This window comes from Drosophila guanche, unplaced genomic scaffold (genome assembly GCF_900245975.1).
Source record: "Drosophila guanche unplaced genomic scaffold, DGUA_6, whole genome shotgun sequence".
Lineage (NCBI taxonomy): Eukaryota > Metazoa > Arthropoda > Insecta > Diptera > Drosophilidae > Drosophila > Drosophila guanche.
Window position 1 is genome coordinate 639,768 of NW_022995746.1, and position 25,008 is coordinate 664,775.

Below are 25,008 nucleotides of genomic sequence, written 5' to 3' on the forward strand. Positions count from 1 at the left end.
TTTGGTCTGTTTCTGCTGTTTGTGCAAGTGTGGGGAGTTTTCGCCACTCGAATAGTGTTAAAGAATTGGCTTTCCCAAGCGAAGCACAAACAAACTGGTGGGAAAGCCAGCCAGAAGATTATATAATAGAACACAGAATCTGCAAAAGAAAGAGCCATAGTAGTAACCATCCAATACAGAAAGACAGACCCAAGAGCGTGCCCAAGCCACGTGCCGGAGTCAGAGTTGTGTCCAAGCAATAATTGTCTCTGTCCCGAGTATCGATAACTAATGCTTAAGTAGTCGTTCAGCCATGACTGGCAGGAGGGACTCTGTCATGATCTACTCTACTAATTGCATTGACAATTCGCGCACCGCTCGCTGCCATTTTCAAACAATTGACGTCAGAGTCGATACTTGTGGGTCGGTCGGTCGACTGGTCGACACAAAGCAAGTGACTGAGTGCGCGGCTCGTATCCTAAGCCATAATGGTTTGAGCCAGTTATGTGCTAATTAGCACTGACGTTAAGGCCTGCCGCTGCGTGTCTATCGCTTGATCTGTAACTTATACACAACTAGAGATGGGCTAGTGACAGGAAAGTAGGACACGAAAGGGAAAGGAAAAAGCTGGAAAATGGTGTCGAGTGTGCGTTGGGCTATCGATGCACAGCGATTACTCGAGCCTGCAAACACTCTTTGATCATTTATCGATAAATATCTGATGCTACGATAATCATAGTACTTCATATCCCATCCCTAGCCTAGCCATTAAACAACCACCGACTGGACTTTGTCACACAGCAGGGGGTGCAAAGTGAAATTGCGTCACAAAGTGCAGTCACTCAGTGCCCAGAAAGCAGATGATGATCTCTGCTCTTTTTTGTGCTCGTAATTCAAACAGCTAAACACGTTTTACATACAGAGATTTCTTTGGAATTAAAGACATTTGATTCTGGTTTTGTGCTGAGTTTCGTTTTACCCTTTTGTGGAGGTCGCCGACTCTCCACGCAGTTCCTGTGAAGTGCAAGACAAAAACTCTGCTGGGAAAGGTGGTCTGTAGTGCAATGAGCTAATATTTCAATGGATGAGCGAGAGGGTGACCTCATCGCAGACGTTCCCTTCTCTCTCTCTCTGTGTGAGTCATTAATGCCACAATTTGCGAGAAAAGTTAACTGCAATTAGAGTTCCATTACAGACACATTGAGAGGAAGCAAAGTTTCCCCGAATCGAACGTTGTTTTTCCCCCTTCAAGGTTACAATGCATTCGAGTGGGTGGCTTGGGCTGGGTTGGGGCTTTTTCTATGAGAGGAGTTTCTGTCCAAAAGGCCAGAGCCAACTCGTTTGCCCTGCCCCTCAACCCTCTCCCCCAACAGTCTCGACCGGACCAGACATTCAACATTTTCCAGCTAGACTACGAATGCGACGACGACTACGACCAGATAGCCTTTGGTTTAAGTTTGCAATTGTCGTTCAAGTTGCTTGATGTTTTGTTTCTTTCTGTTTTTCGTACGTGCATTGCTGCTGCTGCAGCTCCAAAAGTGGGTCAGTTTTATCGCCAATACACACATACATATGTGTACATATGCTCGATGTAGTTGATTTTTCATTTGCTGTTGCCAAGCGAACTCAATTTTCAAAAATACAAACGAAAAATGCGAAAGCATTGAATTCCTCTGTTCTCAGTAAAAGTGCGCTGTGAGCGGAATTATCTTGCGTAGTTATTGAATGTATGGCTGCGGTTGTCATCACAAAGTGCTCTTTACTGTCGTCACACGCGGTTCTACTACCAAAATGAAGACTGAGCAGTGGGCTTGATGCACACGTTGCGTTCTTGCGGTGGTTATCATAAAGTGCACTGTAGTTGACTACCTTCTGCTGGCAAGGAAAGTGCTCTGTGAACTGATGCACTTGTGGAGAACGGTACGGTACGGCGGCGTAGAAAGCTAGTAGAAAGAAAAGTACGCTGTACACTGATGCACATGTGGAGTGATTGCGGCTGTTGCGACAAAAGTGCTCTGTCGCTAGAATAGAAATTGTTCGATGAGCTGATTCACTCGTAGAGTTCTTGCACAGAGACTGCGGCTGTTGTGACAAAAGTGCATTGTCGTGCGATGCACAGAACTGCCAAAGCTTCCTGCCTACGGTTGTTACGGCAAAAAGTGCACTGTCTGCTGCGGCTGTTTTTTGAGTATGAGACAAAAGTGCCCTGTGGAGGTATGTCTTTCTAGATGCTTCGATTGCAGAATGCCGTTGCTTCTGCATCTTTACTGCTGTTGCTTACGCAAGAGTGTGGTGTGATCGCAGTATTTTCGAACAGGGCTGTTGTTTTAAGCTTTTTAAAAGTGCGCTGTGCATTGGGCTCTGTAAGTTCTGGAAATGCACGCACGTGGCTTGGCCAAAAGTGTGCTGTGATTACTGTGGATTACTTTTCCCTGTTTATAGCGGTTTTATCATTCTTTTTCTCTCTCTCTCCCTTAAAGCACTCGAATTCGTATGAGAGTAGATAGATAGACACTTGTGAGAATATATGTATGTTTGTGGTGTTATCTGTACACCTTGGGGAACTAAAAGTATTGTTAATCAACACATTTTCAAATGCTCTGGGGCTTCGCAGAATATCAATTCGATTATTAAAGAGGGGAGTGTACACAGGGAATTTGCCTCATTTGATTTCTGCCTTGTGAGAAATTGCACTTTATTCAACGTTTAATTAGCCAACAATTATGCGGCCAAGCGACTTTTGCTTAATATTACATTTAATGAGGCAGATTTTCATCAAATTCGAAGACAATTTACCATCTTCTTGCTTTGTCTTGTATTTTGCTTGCTTTTCCTCTTTCTCTGCGCTTTGACAAGCTGCTTCCTGTGTTGGCTGCCTAAAATTTTAAGCGAAACTGCGGAACTTAAAGGCACGGCAAAAGTGCCTGCCTAAAGGCTGCCAAAAAGCATTTTCTAATCAACAAAACAAAGTTTTTACTGAGTCGCTGGCAATAAATATCAAGCAAAAAACCCGTTTGGCCATTAAATAAAATAAATACAGTCAATGGTGATGTATTGAGGCTTCAGATATTTTTCCGATTGACCTTTTGTGCCATATCCGTTGAACTCTAGCCACAATCTTCCGTCTTTGTTCTCTCTCTTTCGCTCGTTCTCGCCCGCCGCTCTACACACAATCGTTAAAAAAGTATTTTGTTGAAATGCAGGAAGCAAAACAAAAGCTCAATGTATTCTTAATCGCTTTTAATTTTGCAAACGTGTGCCGTGCCGATGATAAATCAGGCAAGTAAATAAACCTTGCAAAAGTGTTTTCAACTTTTTGGACGTTGCTGTTGTTGTTGTGTGTCCTAGACCTTCTTCTGCTTTTGCCGGGGTTGACCTTTGGGAATGTCCATCTCTTTGGGGGCGTGTCTATGAAAATTTCTCTCTGCTTCAGGGCAAGCAATTATGTTTTGTGGCCCATGGCCTCTCCATGCCGTTTGCCGTTTGCCGTTTGCCGTTTGTCGTATGCCGTGCCACTTTGCACAACAACTGAATATGTCAATCAACTGCTGTCCCAAATGTCCCACTGTCCAGCTGTCACTGTACTCTCGAACGCTGCTAAATTTTCGTTCATACTTTGCCAATTTTCGTGGTTTGTTGAACTATTCTCCAATTTGGTTGCCAAGCCAAAATACTCACTCACGCAAAAATTGCTTTAAAAAAAGCACACACCACCCAATAATTTGTTTAAAATAAAACACATTAAAGATATTTCAAAAATTGAGAACTGACAAAAACAGTTGCTGACCTAATTAACTTTTTAGCAACACCCAAAACCGAAATGTACTAAATATATTCTCCGAATGTTGTATTTATTTTTGCCACAGTTTTAGCATTTGCAATTATTTATATTGTTATTTTCGCATATTTTAAGTAATTTATTATTGTGTATACGAATGATGGCAGCAATTTGTCTGGGTTACGTTGTTTGATTCGTTTGATTGTTCGCTGGGCCTGTTCGTGGCAGCACTTGCTTTCTAATTGGGTTAGTGACATCACAGGCCGAGTTTGAAACCAGTTTACCGGTCGGTGGAGTTGGAAGTGGCTTAAAACCAACTTGAAAGACAGCTCACACCTGATGGACTTAACAAATGCTTGAAGGGGTGTTGGTGAGGGCGGTATGAAATCAAAGTGGGGTAAAACCGATAAGATAATTTGGGTTTACTCGAAGTCAAGGATTGCCACATATTTTGTGATGAATTGGTGTCTGCAACCATAGATTATAGCGACTGTAAGAGATCGAAGCTGGAGATTTAAAGATGCCAATTCACACTTGCAAATAGTGCCTGATAAGTGTATATTTTACACGTTTCAAAGAGAGAATTTCTCGCTGGATTCCCATTCTCCTGAGTACTCCACATATTTCCCATTTGCTTGTGCCATTCCCATAGCCAGTCTTCTATTATGCATTTTCCAGTCACATATTTAGCATAATTTCAAGTGCGTTTCGTTCTCCAATTTATTATAAATGACACTAAGTCCGAGGCATGTCGGCAAATGCATTCACTGATCGATGTGAGCGCGCGAGACCCGACCAAGTCACGACTTGTATGGGAGGAGGGAGTCTGTTTTTGGAGACCTGTTCGACAACTTGCAAACAATCTGAATTGAACCGCACAGATCTGATCTCAACTGATCTGAATCTGATCACAGGCGGAGCTGAGCGAGTGCGTGGCGTGGCGTGGCCGAGACACACCTACCCGCCGGTTGGGCTGTGATTTAAATTTGGCCATGATCGAACACCAACACAAAAAACGCGTTTGGACCCCGCACCCCAAGCCATATGTAGTATTTGTTTGCTGGTTGGTTTTAGCAGTGATACAAAAGCTCATCGTTAAATTTTAAAAAGCGATTTTGCAATTGATGATTAATGTCGTCTTGGGTCGTTGTTTGCTTCAGCCGCCTGTTTGCTTGGGCTTGTTTATTTTGCTGGCTGCCTTTGTCTTTGTCTTTAGTTTATTTTTGGGCCTTTTGCATTTTAATTGACACCAATATGTCATTCGAGGCAACGAGCGAGCGGCCTGAAATTGCTAGCGACATGGCAAATTTTAGGCCCCCTCACATACACATTTGAAAGTTTTCCTTTTGGTCTACCAAAACAAAACGATCATAAATATATCAAAGAGAGCTTTAATGGGGCTTATGTACTATACATGTGTGTGTGTATTTGTGTGTATAAAATACTTTTGCTTCCGCATTATAACTAAACGAGACACAGAGAAACGATTGAGAAACATTTGTTTGTCTTTCATTTAGTTTCTTTGACAAAACAGAGCATGACTGGGGGGGCATAGCTTCTAGAAATTCTATGGCATAGATACATTTGGTTCGAGACTTTGGATTCAATAAACAATGATTGAGATATGAATGGAACAGTGCAGAGAATGTATTTAATTGTGTTTGTAGTCAAGAATAAGACTCCAGACTGCGAATAATCTATTTTGTATTAGAATATACAAATTAAAAACATTATTTTAAACGCCTCAGAGCAATCGCTTAGCGCAGTTCACGTCTCTAGCAAATATTATTCGTACACATTCCCAGAAATGTAATTTTCTGGCTGACAGTTTTATGTGTCTAAGAAAATATTCGACTATATTTTGTTTACTCATTTTTGACACTCTTCATTTTGCTTCTTCTCTTTGCAGGTAAGCAAAACAACAAAATCAAATGAAAAATATATCATAAGAAAATGAAAACAACAACACATTGTTGTTGTGGTCCGTAAGTCAATCGGTTAGCCATAACCATCTGGTATATAGTAGTTGAAATTGTTCCACAAACCCCGCAGCCCAACCCATTCAATGAATTTCAATCAAAACATAAAGGCAGAAAAATTCCACAAATAAAGTTTATTAGAATGGAAATTACTTGGACAAGTTTGAAAAGTTCCAGGGGATGGATCGGATCAACGAGAGAGTGTGCGAGCTTTTGTTCTTGTTTATTGTTTGCCAAAAATAGAACATACGAAAACAAAATTGGGAGACCGGCTCTGGCTCTCAGCGTTCTTGCTCTATTTTGATTGTTTTATGCTCCCCTATATTTTCCTCTTCGTTGGCAAAACAACATAATTAAACTATTTCGCATTAGGGTGTAGAGAACCCAGAACAAAGATCAGCCGCAAATATCATGATATCATGGGGATCATATACAGACAAATAACAAAATAGCAGCAGCTGTGATGGCCGAAGGTTTGGGTACTCTTTCTGCTTTTCGAGTAGATTTTGGAACTAATAAATAATAATATTTACAATAATAATAGCCAATAGTGCTGATGTAGCCCAAACTTGTATACATGATTCGAGGTGTTGCAAAGCTCTCCACAAAACAATGTTGCTCTTCCCCCTAGCGTTAGGGTACACCAAATAGTGCGAATGCGAATGTGAATGTAAAAGGGAAGAGGGCAGAACCCCAGCCTGCTCTTTCGGTTGTCTGTCATTTTGTGTGTGTGTGTGGGGGGTGGGGGGGTCAGAACACTTAATAGTAAACGCACAAAAATCGAATGATACGAAACTACACACACAGGCACAGGGGTCGAGTGGAGCTCTATAAAATAGTGTTATTGTGAGTGCTGCCTGCCTCGCTTGGCCTTGAATAATTCATGATTATTTGTGGGCATTTGGTTTTGTTGTTGTTGTTTCTTGTTTTCCTTTTTCCTTTTCGCTTTCCAGTTTTAATTTTTGGCTAATTGTTGTTGCGCGGGGCTCTCTTCGTTTTGTTGTGAGTTCTTCTTTTTTCCTCGATCCGATTCCGCTTTGGTCTGCTCATTTGTTTACCAAGTTTGGGGTCCCCTTTATTGTTGTGTGAAAAGGTGTGCGTGAGAGGGGGAGATAAAAGAACTTTGATTTGTTTGCACATTTCTTGATGGGTTCGAGGAAAAGTTCTTATAACTAAGGGTACAATATTCCATTGAAATACATTTAAAAATATTTTAAACTAATTTTTGGACAACCTTAAACATTGTTTTGATTATCTACAAAAGTTTCCAATTAGTTTGATATTTCAGTAATTTGTTTTTCGCGTGTCCTTAACCTAAAATTGTTCGCCAATTGTCGAATAGTAATTTTTTGTTGTCAATTAAATTATCGACCAACAGAAATGGTCTCAAGGATACCCAAAGGCAGCAACAAATTCAACAGCAAAATTCTCAACAAAATTCAATGAAATTGTTGTGCAAAATAAAAGTAGCAGGCAAAAAAATTCAGGTCAAGATGAAAGTCTATTCAACTGAAATTGAAAATGTCTAAAAATAAATCACAAGCACAAGCAAGAGAGACATCTTTATGTATCCAAAGATATAGCCACGAGCAAAGGATTTCCATCTAGATGTTGTAGCTGAGACCTTGAACGGGGGAATCCAAAACATTTGTCACCGAGTAAAAAGTTAATTGGTGCCACACGTGCCGTGCCGTGCCGCCTCCACGCGGTTGAATACTCGAAGATATGTATTTTTACAACTAATTTGCGCATTCGAATGCAATTAGCAGGCAGTTCTACCTGGGGTACTCCTCCTACCTGTGGCAGAAGCAGCCATAAAACGATTTCATGCCTCCGGCACAACATTTGCATCAGAAGGCCCAAAACCCGAGGCCCACATGCAGAGAGCCAGGCCTCTTGTCTGACGTTTTAATTGCAATGTGCCTGCCCTGCCATCTTACACTCGTGTCTCGCCTCTAGCATTTAATGGCCTGTAAGATGCTATTTTGGGATGTGGTCATGAGGCTACTTCAGAGACGGGACTCGCGGTCAGTCAGCAGGGGGGTTTACGACAGCCAAAACGGCTTAACAGTCATCAAAAAGTCAGCGATCTAAGCCTTACACTCCAAGGGCTATTGTTGAGGGAAAGACTGTAACAAAAGGCAACCTTTTATTCAGCTCAGTCTTGGCATTGTCTTCGCTGAAACTCTCTCTTCTGTTAGACACTCCTTAGATGCAGTCATTAGTCATTATAATGAACCCAAAATCCGCTCCAGACGCAGCACAAATCCACAAAAACTAAACCAAAAGAAGAGCTGGTTCTACTTTTGCCCTAACCAAGAAATGGATACTACGTGCACCGAAGGAAACTTCACTCAATGTCCAAGCAGATCCACTTTCGTTTATGTTTGCTTAACAGTTTTCTTTTTGGCAATATCTACCGCTAGAATATATAATATTTCCCTGAGCATTCAGTCTCTGTTTGCTCTCAGTTCATTTCGGGGCTGTCGATCATCATTCCCATGAAATGCACATATTTCGGTTCACACAAAATATTTGCCATAGTCAGAAGGAGGCAAACAGATGGACAGCTGCACACAATACATATTGATATAGCGTGTTCCTTTCAAGGTGTTTCCCTGGGCCAGAATGCCACACAAACAAAAAAAGGCGCCTCTCATCTCTCATTTATGTTTTGTATTGAAAACGGAACTACAGCGCGAACAGCGCAGCTCTTATCAAAAAATAAAAGCTCAGCTCAGCAGCACGAAGTTTGTTTTAAGCAGAATTGAGGAGAACTTCTTCGCTTTGTGTTCATATTTTGATTTTTATTCAATTTTTGTTTGCTGACGCAGACTTGCCTGCTGCCTGCTGCCTGCCTGTCGCCCTGCTGCTAAATGATCCCCGGACAAGCGACAATTGAAATTCATTGACGGCAAATCGAACAAAAATCAAAAACAAAATTTCTCAAATTGCTGCGCGACTCAAACACAGCCGAGGGGCGCTGTGGATGGAGGGGTGTGTGGGGTGGGCTACGTGGACTATCAGCTACTTTTCATCTCTGCTGTGTTGTGGTCTGTTATCAGTTTGCCTTTTTGTCTAGCTGAGCGGCTGCTTATCAGCGTCAGAGCTCATCCCACTCATCTTCAACGTGATTCGCGTGTCCAAAGGCAAATAGATCAGAGATAGACTTGGGGTTAGGGCAAACATTGCCAGCAAATGTTATAAATGGGAGCTAGTATTGGAGGGAGAAGAAGGCGAGTCTAAGGATCCCACCAGGGAACTCTCTGTGTGGTGGATAATACTTTCTTGCTTTGATGGTTAGAGAATTAATGCTTCTTGACTCGAGCTGCTCAAGCGAAGAAGGCCAAAGAGAAACCAGCGAGAGTTAAAAAATGCAACAACTTACATGCGTGTGCATGATATGTGTGTAATATCATTTTGTCGCCAATCCAAAGCGGCCAGATAGTTTTCCTATAGATAGTTTTCCTCCACCTATCTATCCATACATTTTATGGCCTGGCGCGTATTGACTTTCAGCTGACACGTGGACAGGGGAGCGGGCAGGAGAACGAGGAACCAACTCGGACTAAACAGACTCTCCCCAGTGTCTCTCTCTTATCAATTTGTGTATACGTAATTTTTCTAATTGTATCTTACAGATACTGGTACAAATCAACACAGATAGTTTTTCTGCTACAATATTGTATAAGGAAATCACTAATCAAAACATATGCTCTCTCGATTGTCCAAAGAAATGCGAGACAATTTCTTAACGAGCTCAATAAGTTGTGTTTATTGAACATATATTCCCACTGTGGATGGAAATCTGTCAAAGGGAAACCAGAAAGGGACTCTCAAGAATCGCTGTGGAAACTAGAATTTGGGAAATCATTTGGGAAACAAGAGTCTCAAGTGATTGGAAACGAAGGAAAACGTTTGAGGAAGAACTTGTGGAACTGAAGTTTGATCTTAATGTTTCAATCGATTGGGCAATAGCTGATGAAAAATATTTCTCCTACCTTTGCCTATTCAAAATTTACTTTATGAATATAAAATTTCCATTACGATCTTGAGCACCATCCTCTCTAGATTTCAAGCTCTCCCACTGCCAGTTGCTCAAACTTTTGTTACATGAATTGTTACCCGTTACCCAAATGCTCTCCATGAGCTTCATAACAATTCATAATAATTTTCCACTGGCCAGCCAGCTGTTGCTTCCCTCTCTCTTTCTCTCTCTCTCTCTCTCTCTCTCTGTCTGTCTCTGTGACTCAATAGAAAACACTTGTAAATTTCCACAGCAGTCTGGGGAGACCTTTTCCTGGGTTTGTTTTTTGTTTTGTGGCCCACCTTTTGACTAACATTAAGGCGGAGACTTACGGAGACTGCCTGACGGCGGCTAAGCCTACCCCCTGAGTGCCTCCCCTCACCCAACCCCACCCCATTTATAGGCATGTTTTGAGTACTTGTAAAGTCGGGCAACCTGTCAAGATGCCTTAGTTTTGGTTGTGCCCAGATAACCCTATCTTATCAACATAATTCAAGCGAGCGGAACGAACCCGAATCAAATCTAAGCCCAAAGTCCAGTTAAAGTGATGGAAAATGCTTGGAAAAAACTGCTGCACGACAAGTGAATTTCCCCCTGCTGTGACGCTCCTCCTGTATCCTCCTCTTCGATCTTACAATGTGGCGACACGCGCCGCTAAATGATTCAGAATTCATTTGTGTGTGTTGCGTGTGAGAAATACTTCATATCATCCCACACAACGACCACAAAACAACAGCCACCACACCCCACCACAACCCACCCACCACCACCACGGAAATGCACCACACACACGGACAGCTGGGGTGGGGGCACGTGTTGGGGGCGTGAAATGCAAAAACAGTCAACAGAGGAAACATTCACAACGTAAGATGGGAATGCTGTAATTTTCCACAGATGTCTTGGCTTATTTTCTATTTTGAATTTGTTCAAATATTTTAGAACTTTTCTTTCCGCCTTGTATACAGTATTTAATAGGTCGGTGAAGGGGTTGACTAGGCGACGAAAATACTGTTTGTGTCTTGGTGCTGTGGTCCCAGTGGTCAAGGCATTGCAACACATCCAAAGCTCCCCTCTCACACATCACTCAGTGGGCAGCCAGCCCCCCATTCCGTTCTGTTCAATTTTGAATGATTGCCAGACGCGGCGACGATTTGGAAATGTTTCATTTGTTGATTCCAAATGCACACACAACAACAACTAGTACACACACACTCACACATTTGTTGTTATTCTGTGACTCTGACAAAGAATATTCATTGTTTTTGTGTGGCATTTGAATGAGAGTATTGTTTATGCATGCAATCCACACTGAAATGCAATGCAAAATGCTATACAAAAGCTGCAAACTGCTGGAACATTTGACACGAGCCACAGACATGTGTTGGCTTTGAGAGAGAAATTGTTTGAGGGATTGGGTGAGAGCGTGGCTATGTGTTAGAGAATGAATTAAAACTTAAGGAATAAGGTGATTTCTGAGTGCCTTACTGACCTAACAAACCTGTAAAAAACGTATATAAATCCGAAATTGATATTTGCACTCGTATCACTGATATTGAACAGGTACCTCAGTTCCCAATTAAACCTCAACAACTGCAGGGAATTCCTTAAGTAACTCACACTTATTGCATCTGCTAGAGGTAGGAGAGCTCTCAGCCACCTGAATTAAGATGGTTTCAAGTGCCCCTACTCAGTGTGTATTTTCAGTTGTTTACACAGTCGGCGCTTTTCACTCGACACCCACTCCGCCGCCACAGCTCCCTCCCAACACTTCCCGCCGCTATCCCATGCCCTGCCATTTCTGTGCGCCCATCTACGCAGTTTGCGTTTCAATTAGGGGAACACTTCCCTCTGCTCTCCCCACCACTAAAAACTATTGAGTATTTATTTGCATAAAATGTGCATGTAATTGCTGCTACACCCTTTACATTATTGTTTTCTGTTTTCTTGCCATGCATTATTATATTTCATTTTTGATTTTCAATGCGGATGTTTTTTTCGATGTTTTTTGATTAGTGAGAGACGAGGCGTCTCCCTGCTTTTGTGCCCATATACTAGATCGAGATCTGTGGATTGACTGGAAATGCTTCCCTCAACATGCGCGTGAAATCGATATGTTCCGTGTGAGGGTATTTTTGTTTTGTTTTGGCAGCTCGATTTGTTTTGCAAAATTTTGCTGCTTTGCTCTGTCCAAAAAGCCCTTGAATTTTGTATATTTTGTCAATGCCAAAAGCGGAAACAATTGAAGCTCATACTAAGACCGGGTTGGAGTTGTACAATTTTCCACATTTTCCCCCAAACGAAACCCCAGAACGATTTTGGACCGAAATGCAATGCGCAAAAAGGTGAGAGAACTCACCCTTTCCCCATAGGAACACACACACACACACACACAGCCATGGAAAACCACCGCGTGGCAAGCGAAAAAGTATCTATAAGAACGCCACAGAACGCCACCCCCTACCCCGAAAAGAGCGAGAGAGTGTGCGAATGAGTGTGCGGGGAGCGAGGGATAAACAAAAGTGTCGTAAAGTTTTTGCGTCGCAGCTTGAGCATAATAAAAGTCAGAGAAAAAAAGAGAAAAAGCACAATTCTTTTTTTAAATAATAAAAACCGGCTGCTGTTTTTTTGGCCAGTACAAAAATTCACTCAAACATTTTGGCAAATACAAAGGTGATCCAATATATGCGTAGATATAGTGGGTATGTGGAGGGGCATGTGGGGTACAAATTGATGGGAAAACACGGCACAAGAGTTTCGACTCGAGTCCGAATCGCGCGTCAAAACAAACAGAGAGTCGGAGCGGTGTCAAACCGAAGGCAAAATGCTTATAGATACGACGAACGGACGGCATGCACGATGAACGGCAGATACATGCACACGCACAGACACAGCTGTGACAGATACACAGCAGCAGTAAAGAGAGAGAGAGAGAGAAAGAGAGAGTTTTCATGTGAGAGAGCGCACACTCTCTTGCTCTCTCGTTGCGCATGCGTGCTCTCTTGCTGCGGCGCTGGCCATTTTGATATAAAGTCTCCGCTACTTGCGAGTAGACTTGGAGTCGCCAAAAAACCTCGCTACACGCCACATCGCAAACGCAAACCAAAAGAAATAATTAAATATATATTGCTTGAACAATCTACATATAAGTACTAAGTACATGTTACAGAAGCAGCAATTATTTTTGTTTTAAATAAAAGCCAAACAAGAGACTTGTGAATTATATTAATTCCAAACCAAAACCAAACCACACCACGCAACAACAAAAGCCAATTGAAACAAAAAGCTTCGGCTCTCGCACGAAAAGCAGAAAAAGCTCTGCGCCGGTCTCGTAAATAAGTCTGAAAAGCTGAGCAGCCGATTCAGTTATTGCTAAACTTTTGCCACACAAACAAGCCCAATAAAGGAGAGCTGAAAAGAAGCCAGAAGAATATTTCAAAGTGAAGTGCTGAAAAATATCAAGAAAATACAACAACCCCAAAAACCACTCTTAACTGTGATCCAAAGAACAAACAAAAAAGAAAAACCTGAAATTTTGTGCCAGTGCAAGTGCAAGGGAGAAAAATCTCCACTTTCCATAAAAACCAAATAAAAAATCTATAAACCCACAGACCAAAAGCCAAAAAAAATATGATGGGCACAATGTCGCTGCGCCAGCCCGAGAACTGGCTCTATGAGGTCTGGCAGAAGGGCTACGACAGCCCCTGCTATGTGATGGTGCCCAATGCAAAAGTATGTATAACTAAGAGACAGCTCATCCCCCCATACAAAATCGCAACCCCTCTCCTTCACCTGGTCTCCAACTGAGACCAGATGCAATTTTATTGATTTTTTCGCACCGCATCTATTTGGGCTGTCAGAGGCTGTGTGGCATTTTTCTGGCAATATTTCAATGTCAAAAAAATGGGGAAAAATGTGCCCGTCACTTGTCTGAGAAATTGCTTAAGCTAATGTGCAGAAATAATGTGATATTTGAAGTGAAATTTCAATCATTTCATCGTTTTTCAAATCCTTTGTTCATTTGATGACAAAAGAAGGCATCATCAGCAGCATCGTTTCGGCTCGGCTCGGTTCCTGTACCTAAAAAAAGGACCCCCCCCGACAAGTGTACACCACAAAAAACGAAAATCCGAGAAAAAAAAAGTACAAAAAAACCTTAGCCTCAGGGCCTCTCGTTGGCTCTTCCGCCATGTTTGTTTGAGAAAAATGCAACCAAAAAAAAAAATACAACCAAAACGAGAAAGAAAACTGAGAACTGCATGAGATTTGGAGAGAAGAGATACCCACAAGAGGCAGTGGGTAGGGGAGAAGAGAAGAGAAGTAGAAGCGCGTGACCTGACCCCAAGACCGAACCCAACCCGGTTCTCCAGTGTACAGACAAGACACACTCTGTTTGAGGGTATGAGTAAGAGTGCAGCACTCCATGTAGGTATGCGTGCACGTGTGTGTATAATTAGCATTGCTTCAGAGCGAAAGAACGAGACAGAGAGAGCGAGATTACTTCTCAAGTGCTTTGCCTACCTCCGTTACCTGTCCAGCGGTTAATTTTATCTCTGTCAACATATTCAGCGCAGTGCCCGGGCTTATCTTCAGGGGGATTGTCTTGATAAGAAACTGAAAGAATAGAAGAGCAAGCCATAAATTGTGCAAAGTAAATTGATAAAAGATGCAGGCAATGGCAGGGGCACACAGATGGCATCTAGACTTTAATCTCATCAATAAAACAATATATAAAAACAATAAAAAGGCAAGAGCAAAAATCAAGTCATAAATCACACAAATTATACAACAGCAAAACAAAGATCTAGAAATAAAATGCCAAAAATGATAAAGAAAAGAAAAGCAAACATGCAGACGCACCTGCGATGTCTGGGGACATACATACACCGTACATATGTAGATCTGTCTGTCTGTCTGTATTTATTTTGTTATTTTGCCTTTCTGTTTTGCTGGCTTTTTTGCACCTCATTGTTAACAGCAAAACCCGAGCAGAACCAAAGCAGTATTAACCGGTTTGCGTTTGTTTAATGCGGTTGCTGCCATTTAGTGTTTTTTTTTGTGATTTGTACCGAATTATGCCTCCAACTTTTATCATCTTTTTTTGCCTGTCTCTCGCTGACTTCTACTTTTGGTAATGCCGCGTCTTTTTTTTATTAATGAGTGTACCCGTGTCTAAAAATAAAAGTGGTTATTTTTATAAAAATTATTTATTAGCAGCGAAAAAAACGTGCAGAATACTCGGTATAATTCTCTCATTGCTCTTTGGTATATTTATTTTGTTTGATTTTATTTTTTCTTGGCCGTGGTGCCAAACCATGCTCCGAGAACATGCGACGGCTTTCCATGCCTCATGCTCATGGTACCGTACCCCATGCCTGCCCTATTCGGGGTGTGTGTGGATGTGGATATATTATATATTACCGCGTATCGTGTAGAATGTGAGAAAGTATGACTAATGAGTGCTGCATACGAAAAGCGTAGGAAACAAACGCGCGACGAGTTCACAGTTGTTCAATTAATGGACTTTTACCCTGCCAATGGGTATTATTATAGAAAGCAGGTGCTGATCTCTATAGCTCTTTCAACGCTTTTTGTAGGGCATCTGCAGCTGCGGCTTGCTGTGTTTCTTTGTATGGGGGATCTGCTAAATATTTATCATAATGACGTGCCGTGTTTCTGGCCTGACGTACTTATGAGCCGATTATATAGCCGTATCCTTTGGTTGATTGCTTCTTTCTTTTGAGACTTTTATATGCTCACGATGATGACGACCGACGACGCACAGCACTTTATTTTGTACGTTCGACAGAAATCAGGCCACAACAACAAGAAAATGTCGAAAGAAATTGTTGAAAGTGAAGACGACGACGAAAGCATCCAAGCGGGCAGCACAGCCAGAGGCTGACTATTTATAGAGATTTTCTGTTGTTGGTTGCATGGTGGGGAGCCCAAAGAAAGAAAACTCTTTCATGAAACGGAACTAGAGAAATGTCAACGACTGTGTGTGTAGAGGGAGAGAGAGAGAGCCGAGAGCCTCTTTCCCACATTCCGCCTATTGGCATTTCCCATAAAATATGGTACCTGAACACGTGCCTCTAAGTGCGCCTACAGAAAGCGAATGTACCACAGACATGGCTCTCTCTCTCTCTCTCTCTCTCTCTCTCTCTGCAATTATTCTAGAAAAAGTGATTTTGCCTGCTGCATTGCACGCGTTTTCCTTTTAGCTGGTGGCTACTCTCTAATAGGTTTATTAAATTTTTGCACGGTGCAGTCAGGGCAATGGCGATGGCTCAGGTGTGCTGCTATGCGGCAGCCATGATGTTGTGGTCAGGGTCTGTGTTTTTGGTGACGTGTTCCGGCTGCCTGGCATTGACAATGAAACGAGCAAGAACATATTTGATTCTTTATGGGTGGTGGTGGCAGCATTGGTGGGAAGCATTTACATTTACACAACAAGCAGAACAAAGTACCCGCAAGAGGAAACACGCCACATTGAGCAAATCAAACATTGGTTGGCAACAGTAAAAGAGCGAAATGCGATTTATGAATGGACGGCAACAAAAGCAGAATGAAAGTGTAGAAAATGCACAAAAAATGTTAACCAACAGAAAGCTGTAAGAAATCCGAATATGTTGCAATAACAGTGATAGCATAACAGCAGCAGTGTTAACTAACAGCTGGCTGAAATGAGTCAGAATAGCAGGTGTCGTGCAAATAACAGAGTGCCTGGTCTGGTCTAGCTACAGTAATCTGTAGGTAAATATTTCTTCTATGCGTCAGAGCTTCTATCAGTACATTGAATAGAGATAAAACTAAGATAATATTACCACAAATTACTGAGATGTCATAACAAACAAAATACTAATCAAATACATCTCTTTTTCTTGTGCTCTTCCAGGATCTGGTCAAATCGCATCTCATGATCGCCGTGCGCGAGGAGGTTGAGGTCCTAAAGGAACGCATCTCCGAGCTAATGGACAAGATCAATAAGTTGGAGCTGGAGAATAACATCCTCAAGTCGAACATACCGCAGGAGACGCTGCAGCAGCTGCAAATGCAGTTGCAGATTGCCGGCACACAGCAACCGGCGGCAGTGGGCGCCCCACCGGCCACACCGGCCATTCAGGCACCACCTGCAGTCGTTGCTGGCGCTGGTCAGGCAGCAGTGGTGGCAGCGGTGGGAGCAGCAGTTACCAGCCCTGCAACGGCAGCAGCACCCACAACCATTCCCAATGGCAGCGCTGAGAATGGCGGCAGCGTCATTGTCGATGCAGTGGCAGCGGTGGAGCAGCAGGCAGCGGCGGCGGCAGCGGCGTCTGTGCAGACAGCGACGCCCGTGAACACAAACGGCCCCATGTCCTAGGCTGTTGGTGTTTAGTCTTAGTTTTTCTCTCCTGGAACGTAACATGGCCGTGGCGTACACAGACCCGGCCACTGGAATGTGGGAAGAATAACCGTAATGTAAGCTCAACTTTGTCTCTTTGTCGAATGCCTAGCGTCGCCGCAGCCTGCGGCAGCACACGGACCGAACAAGAGGGAGAGAGCGAAGCGCAGAGCAGTGCAGGACAGCAACAAATTACAGTAACAGCAATAGCAATAGCAACAGCAACAGCAATAGCAGCAGCAGCAAACCCATTTAACAGTTTGCAAATGAAAAGTATTAGTTAAGAGCGAATGTTGTCTGGCCTGTCGGTTGCTGGCTGTTCCTGTAAACGCTGCGCAGCCGCTGTTTTGTTAATTTTCTCGATTGTGATATTTGTTTAACACACCACCACTTACACCACACATACACACCAACAAACACACACACCATCTAAGCAATTCATACACATACAGACACAACACACACCCATAGACTGCACGTTAACAGTGGTTGCGGCTGCGTGCTGTTAACGTTTGCTGTTAAGCTTAACAGAAGACGATGAAGAAGAAGAAGAATTAAAGTTAGTTTTTAAAAAGAGGCGCTGCTGCGCGTAGACATGATTTTTTTGTCCACCATCTTTGTTTGATTATCTTTTATCCTTGTTTTACCGTTTGTTTCCATGTTATTAACGCTACCAATAAAAAGTGAAAAAAATCGCCCAATATAAAAATACCATACCCATGTAGAATGTATACTACGATGTGCATGGACCCAAAATAATACTTGCAGAAAGTAAAATTTTAGCCAAAAAAAAACCAGCAGCAAAAGTTAAGCAAAACAAAACTCACATCAATAAACTGTTTAAGAGAGAGCTTGGGAAATGCAGAAAATGAATAGGAAGATGAAGGAGTAGGAGTAGGAGGCGATGCATAATGAATGGAAAATGTAAAGAAAAATATGTGATAATTTGCATTGTGCAGTCAGAGACATAAGATGTAAATTGTAAAAAAGTGCGAAAATGAAACAAGAGCGGAACGAGAAAGTAAAAATTCAAATTTCCAAACACTATTTAAAAATGATTATACAAAAAGCCAGCTGCTATTTTTATAATTTACATTTAAAACCTTACTTTTATTGTAAAAAACAAACAAAACAAACCACTCAACAAATATTAACCTAATCATAATTATGCATGTTTCAAATTAAAAAAACAAAAAGGAATGTAGTAGTAGTTTTAGAATGTTTTCAAGATATATTTTTAAAAACAAAAAATTGTAAAACTATTCGCAAAAGCAAACAAACACGAAAGCTTATCACAATTGTTTGTTCTAAAACTCTTAATCGATCAACAATCAATAACTGTAAATATTGTGTAAAACTTAACTAAAATTGAGAACAAAACGAAAGGAGAAACAAAGCAAAACAACAACTTCTAAAGTGCGAAAGATATTGAGGATCTTGAGGATATTGAGAATAAACAAGGAAAACAAAAACCCGCAAAAACCAACAAAACAAAACTGCAAAAAAGTTAAATTTTAAGAAGAGAAGAAAGTGAAAAGGTCGTCCTATTTTTGTTATAATTATTTAGTTGATAACTGTGCATTAATTTTCATTTCAAAAGATGCCTCGATGTTTACACAAAAAATCTGTTATAGGATTTTATTTTCCCATTCGTTTATCGTTTTCCCACCTCGCACTCGAAGACCACAAGACTCCCCTACCACAAGAAGATGAAAGATGAACAATTTTTTTGCTGCAGCGCTATAGATAAAAGTGCCCAAGTGTTCCGTTCGAATCCGCCCCGTAGAAGCCAAGTTTTGATATGCCAGAACGCACTCACTCATTTGGGGCTGACAAGGCAGGGCAGAACAGCCTGCCCTAACCCCAGCCACACCACACTCAATGCAACCTGCGGAGACTCAAATTGTCTAAGGTTTGCGTGGCAGGCGAAAAGAAAAGAAAAGAAAAGCTAGAGAAGGAATGATGGAAAGAAACCATCCAAAATGCAAGTGAAACCAGAAATGTAGTGAAACCAAAAAAAATACTCTAATTGAAGTGCTCAAAACTAGCGTTCTACCCTGGCGGATACAAAGGACGGACAGCATACACTCCCCTACCCAAGAAAACACCATAGTAATTCTGTTCAAAGTATTTTTCCCATGATTTTTATTTTTATTTTGAATTCATGTCTAGTTTTGCTCCTATGATTTCTACATTTTAAGTCTCTTTTTAAGCTTAACTATTAATTTATTAATTAGTTTGTAAGTGCAGCCACAATTGCAGATAAATTAAACAAAACGATACAACAAAATCAACTGCAAAAACAACTACCATTAAAATAAAGGAAAACAAATAAAATAAAATTATACTGAAAACCAAATGAAGTACCGAGTGGCTTCTCTTGTCTTCTCATATTGGATGGCTGTCAATGTCATATGCTGGCTGACTGGCTGGACTTAGGAAATGTAGAGAAGTCTTTTGGAATATGAATTTAAATGGAGAGGAGGTACATATGTACATAAGTATGTACATCCTCGTATGTCAGCCATTTTTCAACGTGGATTATCGCTGTGCAGGAAGTGAAATGGACAGATTGGACACCAATATTATTTAATTATAAAGACGTGAAAAGGAATACTCACTCCGCAGAGGAAGGCCGCGGCAGAGAAAGGGAGAGAGAAACATTCAGGGGCACTGGGGAGTGTTCTACTAAAGTCAGACTTCTTTCCTATTTAAGGAGTATCTGGCTATGTCTGACTTTGTTTATTCAAAATTAAGTAAGAAATGACGGTGTGAGGTAGAGACAGGACGGGAATAGAGGGGTAAACTGGTCCTAATCTCCTGCACTAATTTGGTCACTAGCCATCAGCTGTTTCTGCAAGATGGTGCCTTCGTTAAGCAACGGCGCTATATTTTGAGGCATAGATGCCGCCACTTTGACAATCAATTTGCAAATGGAAAGCCTACTTCCAGGCGGAGCACAGAAACTCCGAAACTGTTTTCTCTTACAATTTATATTCGGCTCTCTGCGCTTATGGATGTATTTATTTATTCATATTTATTTTACCAATTCGGGTAAGGTTTTTATTTTTCCTATAAATTTGTATTTTACCAATATACATTTCAAAATAGTAAACAATAAAAATTACCAAACTATCAACGACACTGTCTTTGGCTGAGGTGCTGCGTAAATGTACCGCAGAGCTCTGGAACAGTCACATCATTCAGTCCGGAGTTGGCAGTATTTTTTCCCTAAAACCCAACTCGTCGCAATGTTCGACTCCCAAATCTTTGGGGTTTTGGCCTGCCCCTTGGCGAACCAGACATGCTTTCCCTCCTCATTCAAGTCAGTGCCCGAAGTGTAGTACCGTATCGATAAGACACTGATTGATCAAGTATCTAAGCCCTAAAAAGTAAGGGCTTGTCACGAAGATAGAGCTCTGCCCTAAATCTCTTTTACAGATTAAGTATTATGAGACGTTCTATTTCATTTGTCATCTGTACAAGCACAGCCTAAGACTTTATTTGGGATAGCCAGAATTCATACAAGTGCGCATGGGAGAGTCAGGGTATCAGGGGATTAAATGGTATTCCGATCTACAAGCTAATTCGGCTCCCCCGCTTACTTTTCTTTACAAACTAATATTTAGAATGGAATGAAGAATATTTTTATTTGTTCAAATGATTCGTTGTTGGACATTTTGGTTGGTATCTAGGACTAATAAAAATAATGTAATAGAAAAATGTAAAATACTTTGTGTGTGACCGCGTTAGAAATCAGTTTCGGGACTTTGAGGTCTTGCTTCATCCTGCAGCTGTCTCTGATTGCTGATCTCGGCTTTTTGTACAGCAGGCGGAGTTGTCGGAGGCTCCGTTTCCGGAACAGGGGGAGCAGTTTCTGGCAGTGTAGGAGCAGTGGCAGGCAGAGCAGAAGGCACTCCCCGATGTGTCTCCTCCAAGGGCTGAGCCTGTGGCTGGGCCTGCAATAGTGGCTGTATCTTAGCCTGTGTTTGATTCTGCTTATCCACAACATCTTGACCCGGATCAGCCACTTGGCTGGGTGCATTGAAGGACTTTAGGGTGCCCAGCTGGGCGCGCACGTCTGTCTCGGAGAGATGATGCAGTGGCACATTTGCAGGTACAGCCAGTCGCTTGGGCGAGGTGTTGCCATCGTTGGCCTTGCGTCTATCCGGTGGGAAGATCACCTGTGCATAGGTCACACCACTGCCGTTGGGCGCAACAATGCTCTGAGCCTCACCCGAGGAGGTTGTCACCGAGCTGGGATTTTGATAGACTCCCACCGCATGTTGAGGTTCCTCGTGCGTGGCAGGCGGAGCATCTCGTCGCTGCATGGGCGAGGCTGAGGCCATGGATGTGGTTGTGGTGGTCACGGGGCTGCCACCACGTGGCGCAGATGCCGTTGCAGTTGTTTCCTCGTGTGGAATGGGCGCGTAGAGGGAAGGCGTGTAGTTGTTGTCCGTCACCTTGCAGTTGTAGAGGTTCAGGCCCTTGGCAAAGATAAACACCAGAATGTCAAAGAGCACTCCAGTGAGGATCAAGCTGGCGGTGAGTATGTCCAGAATGTTGCCATGTTTTGGGGTCTCGCGCAGCAGACAACGCTCATAGTTGGGCGCCCAGTAGACGCAAGTGGAGCCTAAAGTGGCAGCATAAGTATAAGCAAGCTTTCACCAAAGAACACTCGAAGATAAGTACTTACGTGTCACCAAGTCGTAGCTCAGATGCACGGGTATATAGGCAAAGAGTCCCACAATCATCAGCTCAAAGGCCAAGGCCAAAGACTTATCCTGTGGCAGCACAGCGCGCAGTGTAATCAGAGTCTTGCCAATGGCCATGACGCCCAACAGGAAGGCCGAGGAAATGCTAAAGATCTGGAAGAGGATGATGGCCTGCTGGCAAATGTCGCCACTACAAGCTCCAGCTGTGGCCCGCATCAGTCCCGAGGAATTCATCGTTTGGTCCCCGCTGCAGCTGCAGCCCTCGAAGATCTGGAAGCTGTTGATGGAGCTCTGCTTGGTGCAGCCTGCATAGCAGGGATTGAAGTACGTCACGGTGCTGTTCTCCGGGCACACGGGCATAAAGGCGGTGGGTGTGCACAGGCACTGGCTGGAGCAGTAGGGTTGGCTGAGTTTGCCACCCACCACGCCAGCAATGGCGCCCACATCGCAGTTAAGGAAGATGAAGCCCACGAAAATGGCCACCATATGGAGGCCCATGCCTATGTTGATGGAAGTGATGGTGCGCGCCGAGAGCTGTGCCTTGGAGATGACCAGACCACCAATCAGCATGCCCACCGCCATGACTGGTGGCTTCAGGAAGTACGAGACGAAGGCGGAGCGCCACTCCTCGGTGAGGCCATCCTGCTCGTTGTACGGCAAAAAGAAGCGACTCTGCAGATAGCTCTCCTCCTGCAGGCCAAAGTTCACCACGGCACTCTGCACAAACATAATGCTCACGAGGTTCACCATGAGCAGTCGATTGTTGAACAGCCGCTTCATCGATGGCCAGAAGTCCGTGTCGTCGAGGTAGGTGGAGAACTGACTGCCAAAGCTGCGCATGTTCGACTGCTCGATGATACGCTGCGCCGCCTGATGGATCACCGTCTTGGGCAGTCGCTTGGGGAACAGTCCCACCAGCACAGCGCCCACAAAGATGAGCGGCGCGAGGATGACCCAGCCCAGCCACCAGCCAACGTTGGTGAGGCCCACGCCCAAGACCAGAAAGGAGCCCGCCTGTTGGCCAAAGACGCGTGCCGCCAGCGTGGCTGCAATCACCGCCGGACTGTCCTGCGACAGCGAGTTGTCATCGATGTAAGTGACGCCAAGGGTGTAGTATGCCAGTCCAGCCATGCCCAGTGCCAGTTGGAGTATAAAAAGCATCACCAGAGTACTGGTGCTGCTCTGCTCCTCCGTTAGCGTTAGTTTCTGGAACTGAGCCAGCGAAGTGGCACACAGATTGGCATCCAAGAGAGCATCCTTTGCCTTGGTGCCAGCAGCACTACGAGGGGGGGAATCAAAACATTAGAGGGGACACATCTGAGCATCCGTGATGCCACTTACAAGTTCATAATGGATGGTATGACGGCAATGACACACGTCGCCGCCTGCAGCATCAGTGTGCCCACCAGCCACTTGATGGGATGAAAGACATCCGCCCAGAAGGCAAACACCAAGGCAAACACAGCCTGGCACAGTCCACTAGTCACCAGTAGCCAATCTGAGGGTTAGAGTACCAAAAAGAAACCCTAATAAATACCATAAAGAGAACCTTTACTTTAGTGACAGGAAACCCCATAACTCGGCCAAGTGTATCTCAAAATCCTTATCTGGCCCATTGATAGAGCTCAGATATGACGTATGAGTAATGCGGGAACACATTTGTTGAATTGCGATGTCAATTGGAGGCTCCCTAAATTACGAAGAACGTTTCGGCAATTTCCGAGACAGTTCACAGAATTGTTATTGATTAAGTATTGCAGAACTGATGACGAATACAAAGGAACATTTCACTTAACACTGAAATGTATTAAATTATGCAGCAAAAGTGAGCAGCAAAACCCAGAACTTTGTACCCATTAGTGCCAGTAAGAAGGGAACCCATAAATACCATAAATAACCGAACGACCAACACACCCTTGCACTCTGTACAACACTGGGTACCAAAACCGCGAGAGAACCGTTGGCCGCCCCCACCCACAAACACTGACAACAATCGCAATAACTGATAAGTCACAACAACAAAAATCTCTCTCCACGTAGAACCAGGCCAACACCTTGATTAATACCGCAGAACCAGAGCGTACACCTGAGTAATGTTCGCTGCTTGTTTTTGCGATAGCTGTGAGCTGTGGTCACTGCTTGCTTACTCACCCACTAGCAGCGCACTGTAGCCGTACTGGAAGGCAGCCTGCTTAGCCGACACACGGAAGTAGGATTCGCAGGCGCCTTGCAGCATGCCTGTGCAGGCCAGCACCAAGACAAATGTGCGCAGACGGGCATATTTCTGGCAGGCTGCACCGCGGCACCAGCCCAGACCCTTAATGCCGCAATCAACGCTGTCTGCGGGAGAGGAAGAGAGGAATTACACTGGAGGCACAAAATATTTGTATAGCCACACGCACCGTCGGGTATGTTGTTGGCATTAACCGCTATCTGCGATAGATCGGAGTTGCGCATATTTTGCGCCATGTTGCGTCTATTCGATTTCGTTTTTTATTCGTTTGTTTTTTGTTATTTCGCACTACTTGTTCTTTAGATATTCAATTTCATCAATGGCCATGAATCGATGGCATCTTCACCACACGCGGACGAGCCAGACCAACGTCTATTCGAATAGCAGGAATCGAGCAAACTGAGTGGCAAACTCTGCTGCTCTACCTCACCTCGCTCTCCAGTGTCTGCCCCGTCCGTCCATTGATAACAGTTATTATCTTATCACAGGTGAATTTCGTGCTTTTTGTTTCATTTTTGTGCTTAATCGTAGCAACTTTATTGCCGCCGCTTACGCATGCTAGGATCGGTGGGCAGCAGCATGTTGCAGAAGCATCAAGAATGCAGCTAAGCAATTGGGATCGCCATGTTGATGGGACTCATGTTGGGATTCAAGTTGCTTGTCTTATTCGATTGTGTTCCACCACGTTTAATCATGTCTATTCATGTTCAGCAAGCCTTGATTAAAGCTTCCAAATAAAGTACAAGAAATTCGTTAACTTAGAGAAACCAAAGAAATCGAAGAGTTTCTTTCAATGTGGATCAAAATGTATCTCTGGTGGAGTCTCCTGATGATTATAAAGTGCGTTCTGGCCCATAACACTCCCAGTTCGCCACCCATGCTAATCTGGGGCATAGACATGTGAGTCCAATGATAT

General features: G+C 43.2%; 2 protein-coding genes across 5 annotated transcripts in view; one reads left to right on the forward strand and one right to left on the reverse strand.

Moving 5' to 3' along the window:
* The window catches only part of LOC117582373 (protein bunched, class 2/F/G isoform), a 100,136-nt gene extending 82,184 nt beyond the window's left edge, over window positions 1–17,952 (forward strand). For all 4 annotated transcript variants that reach the window (XM_034270033.1, XM_034270034.1, XM_034270036.1 and 1 more), the window contains one exon: window positions 16,659–17,952. In XM_034270033.1, the coding sequence (XP_034125924.1) occupies window positions 16,659–17,123 (465 nt within the window). In that variant the 3' untranslated portion in view covers window positions 17,124–17,952. The remainder of the gene's footprint in view (window positions 1–16,658) is intronic.
* Window positions 17,953–20,768: 2,816 nt separating this feature from the next.
* On the reverse strand, window positions 20,769–24,496 carry LOC117582098 (solute carrier organic anion transporter family member 1A1). Its single transcript, XM_034269663.1, has 5 exons — window positions 24,262–24,496; window positions 24,011–24,199; window positions 23,201–23,357; window positions 21,841–23,138; window positions 20,769–21,777 (listed from the first exon to the last, which is right to left on the reverse strand). Exons 1-5 carry the CDS (start codon window positions 24,326–24,328, stop codon window positions 20,894–20,896), a joined length of 2,595 nt encoding a protein of 864 aa, XP_034125554.1. The 5' UTR covers window positions 24,329–24,496; the 3' UTR covers window positions 20,769–20,893.
* Window positions 24,497–25,008: the final 512 nt, after the last annotated feature.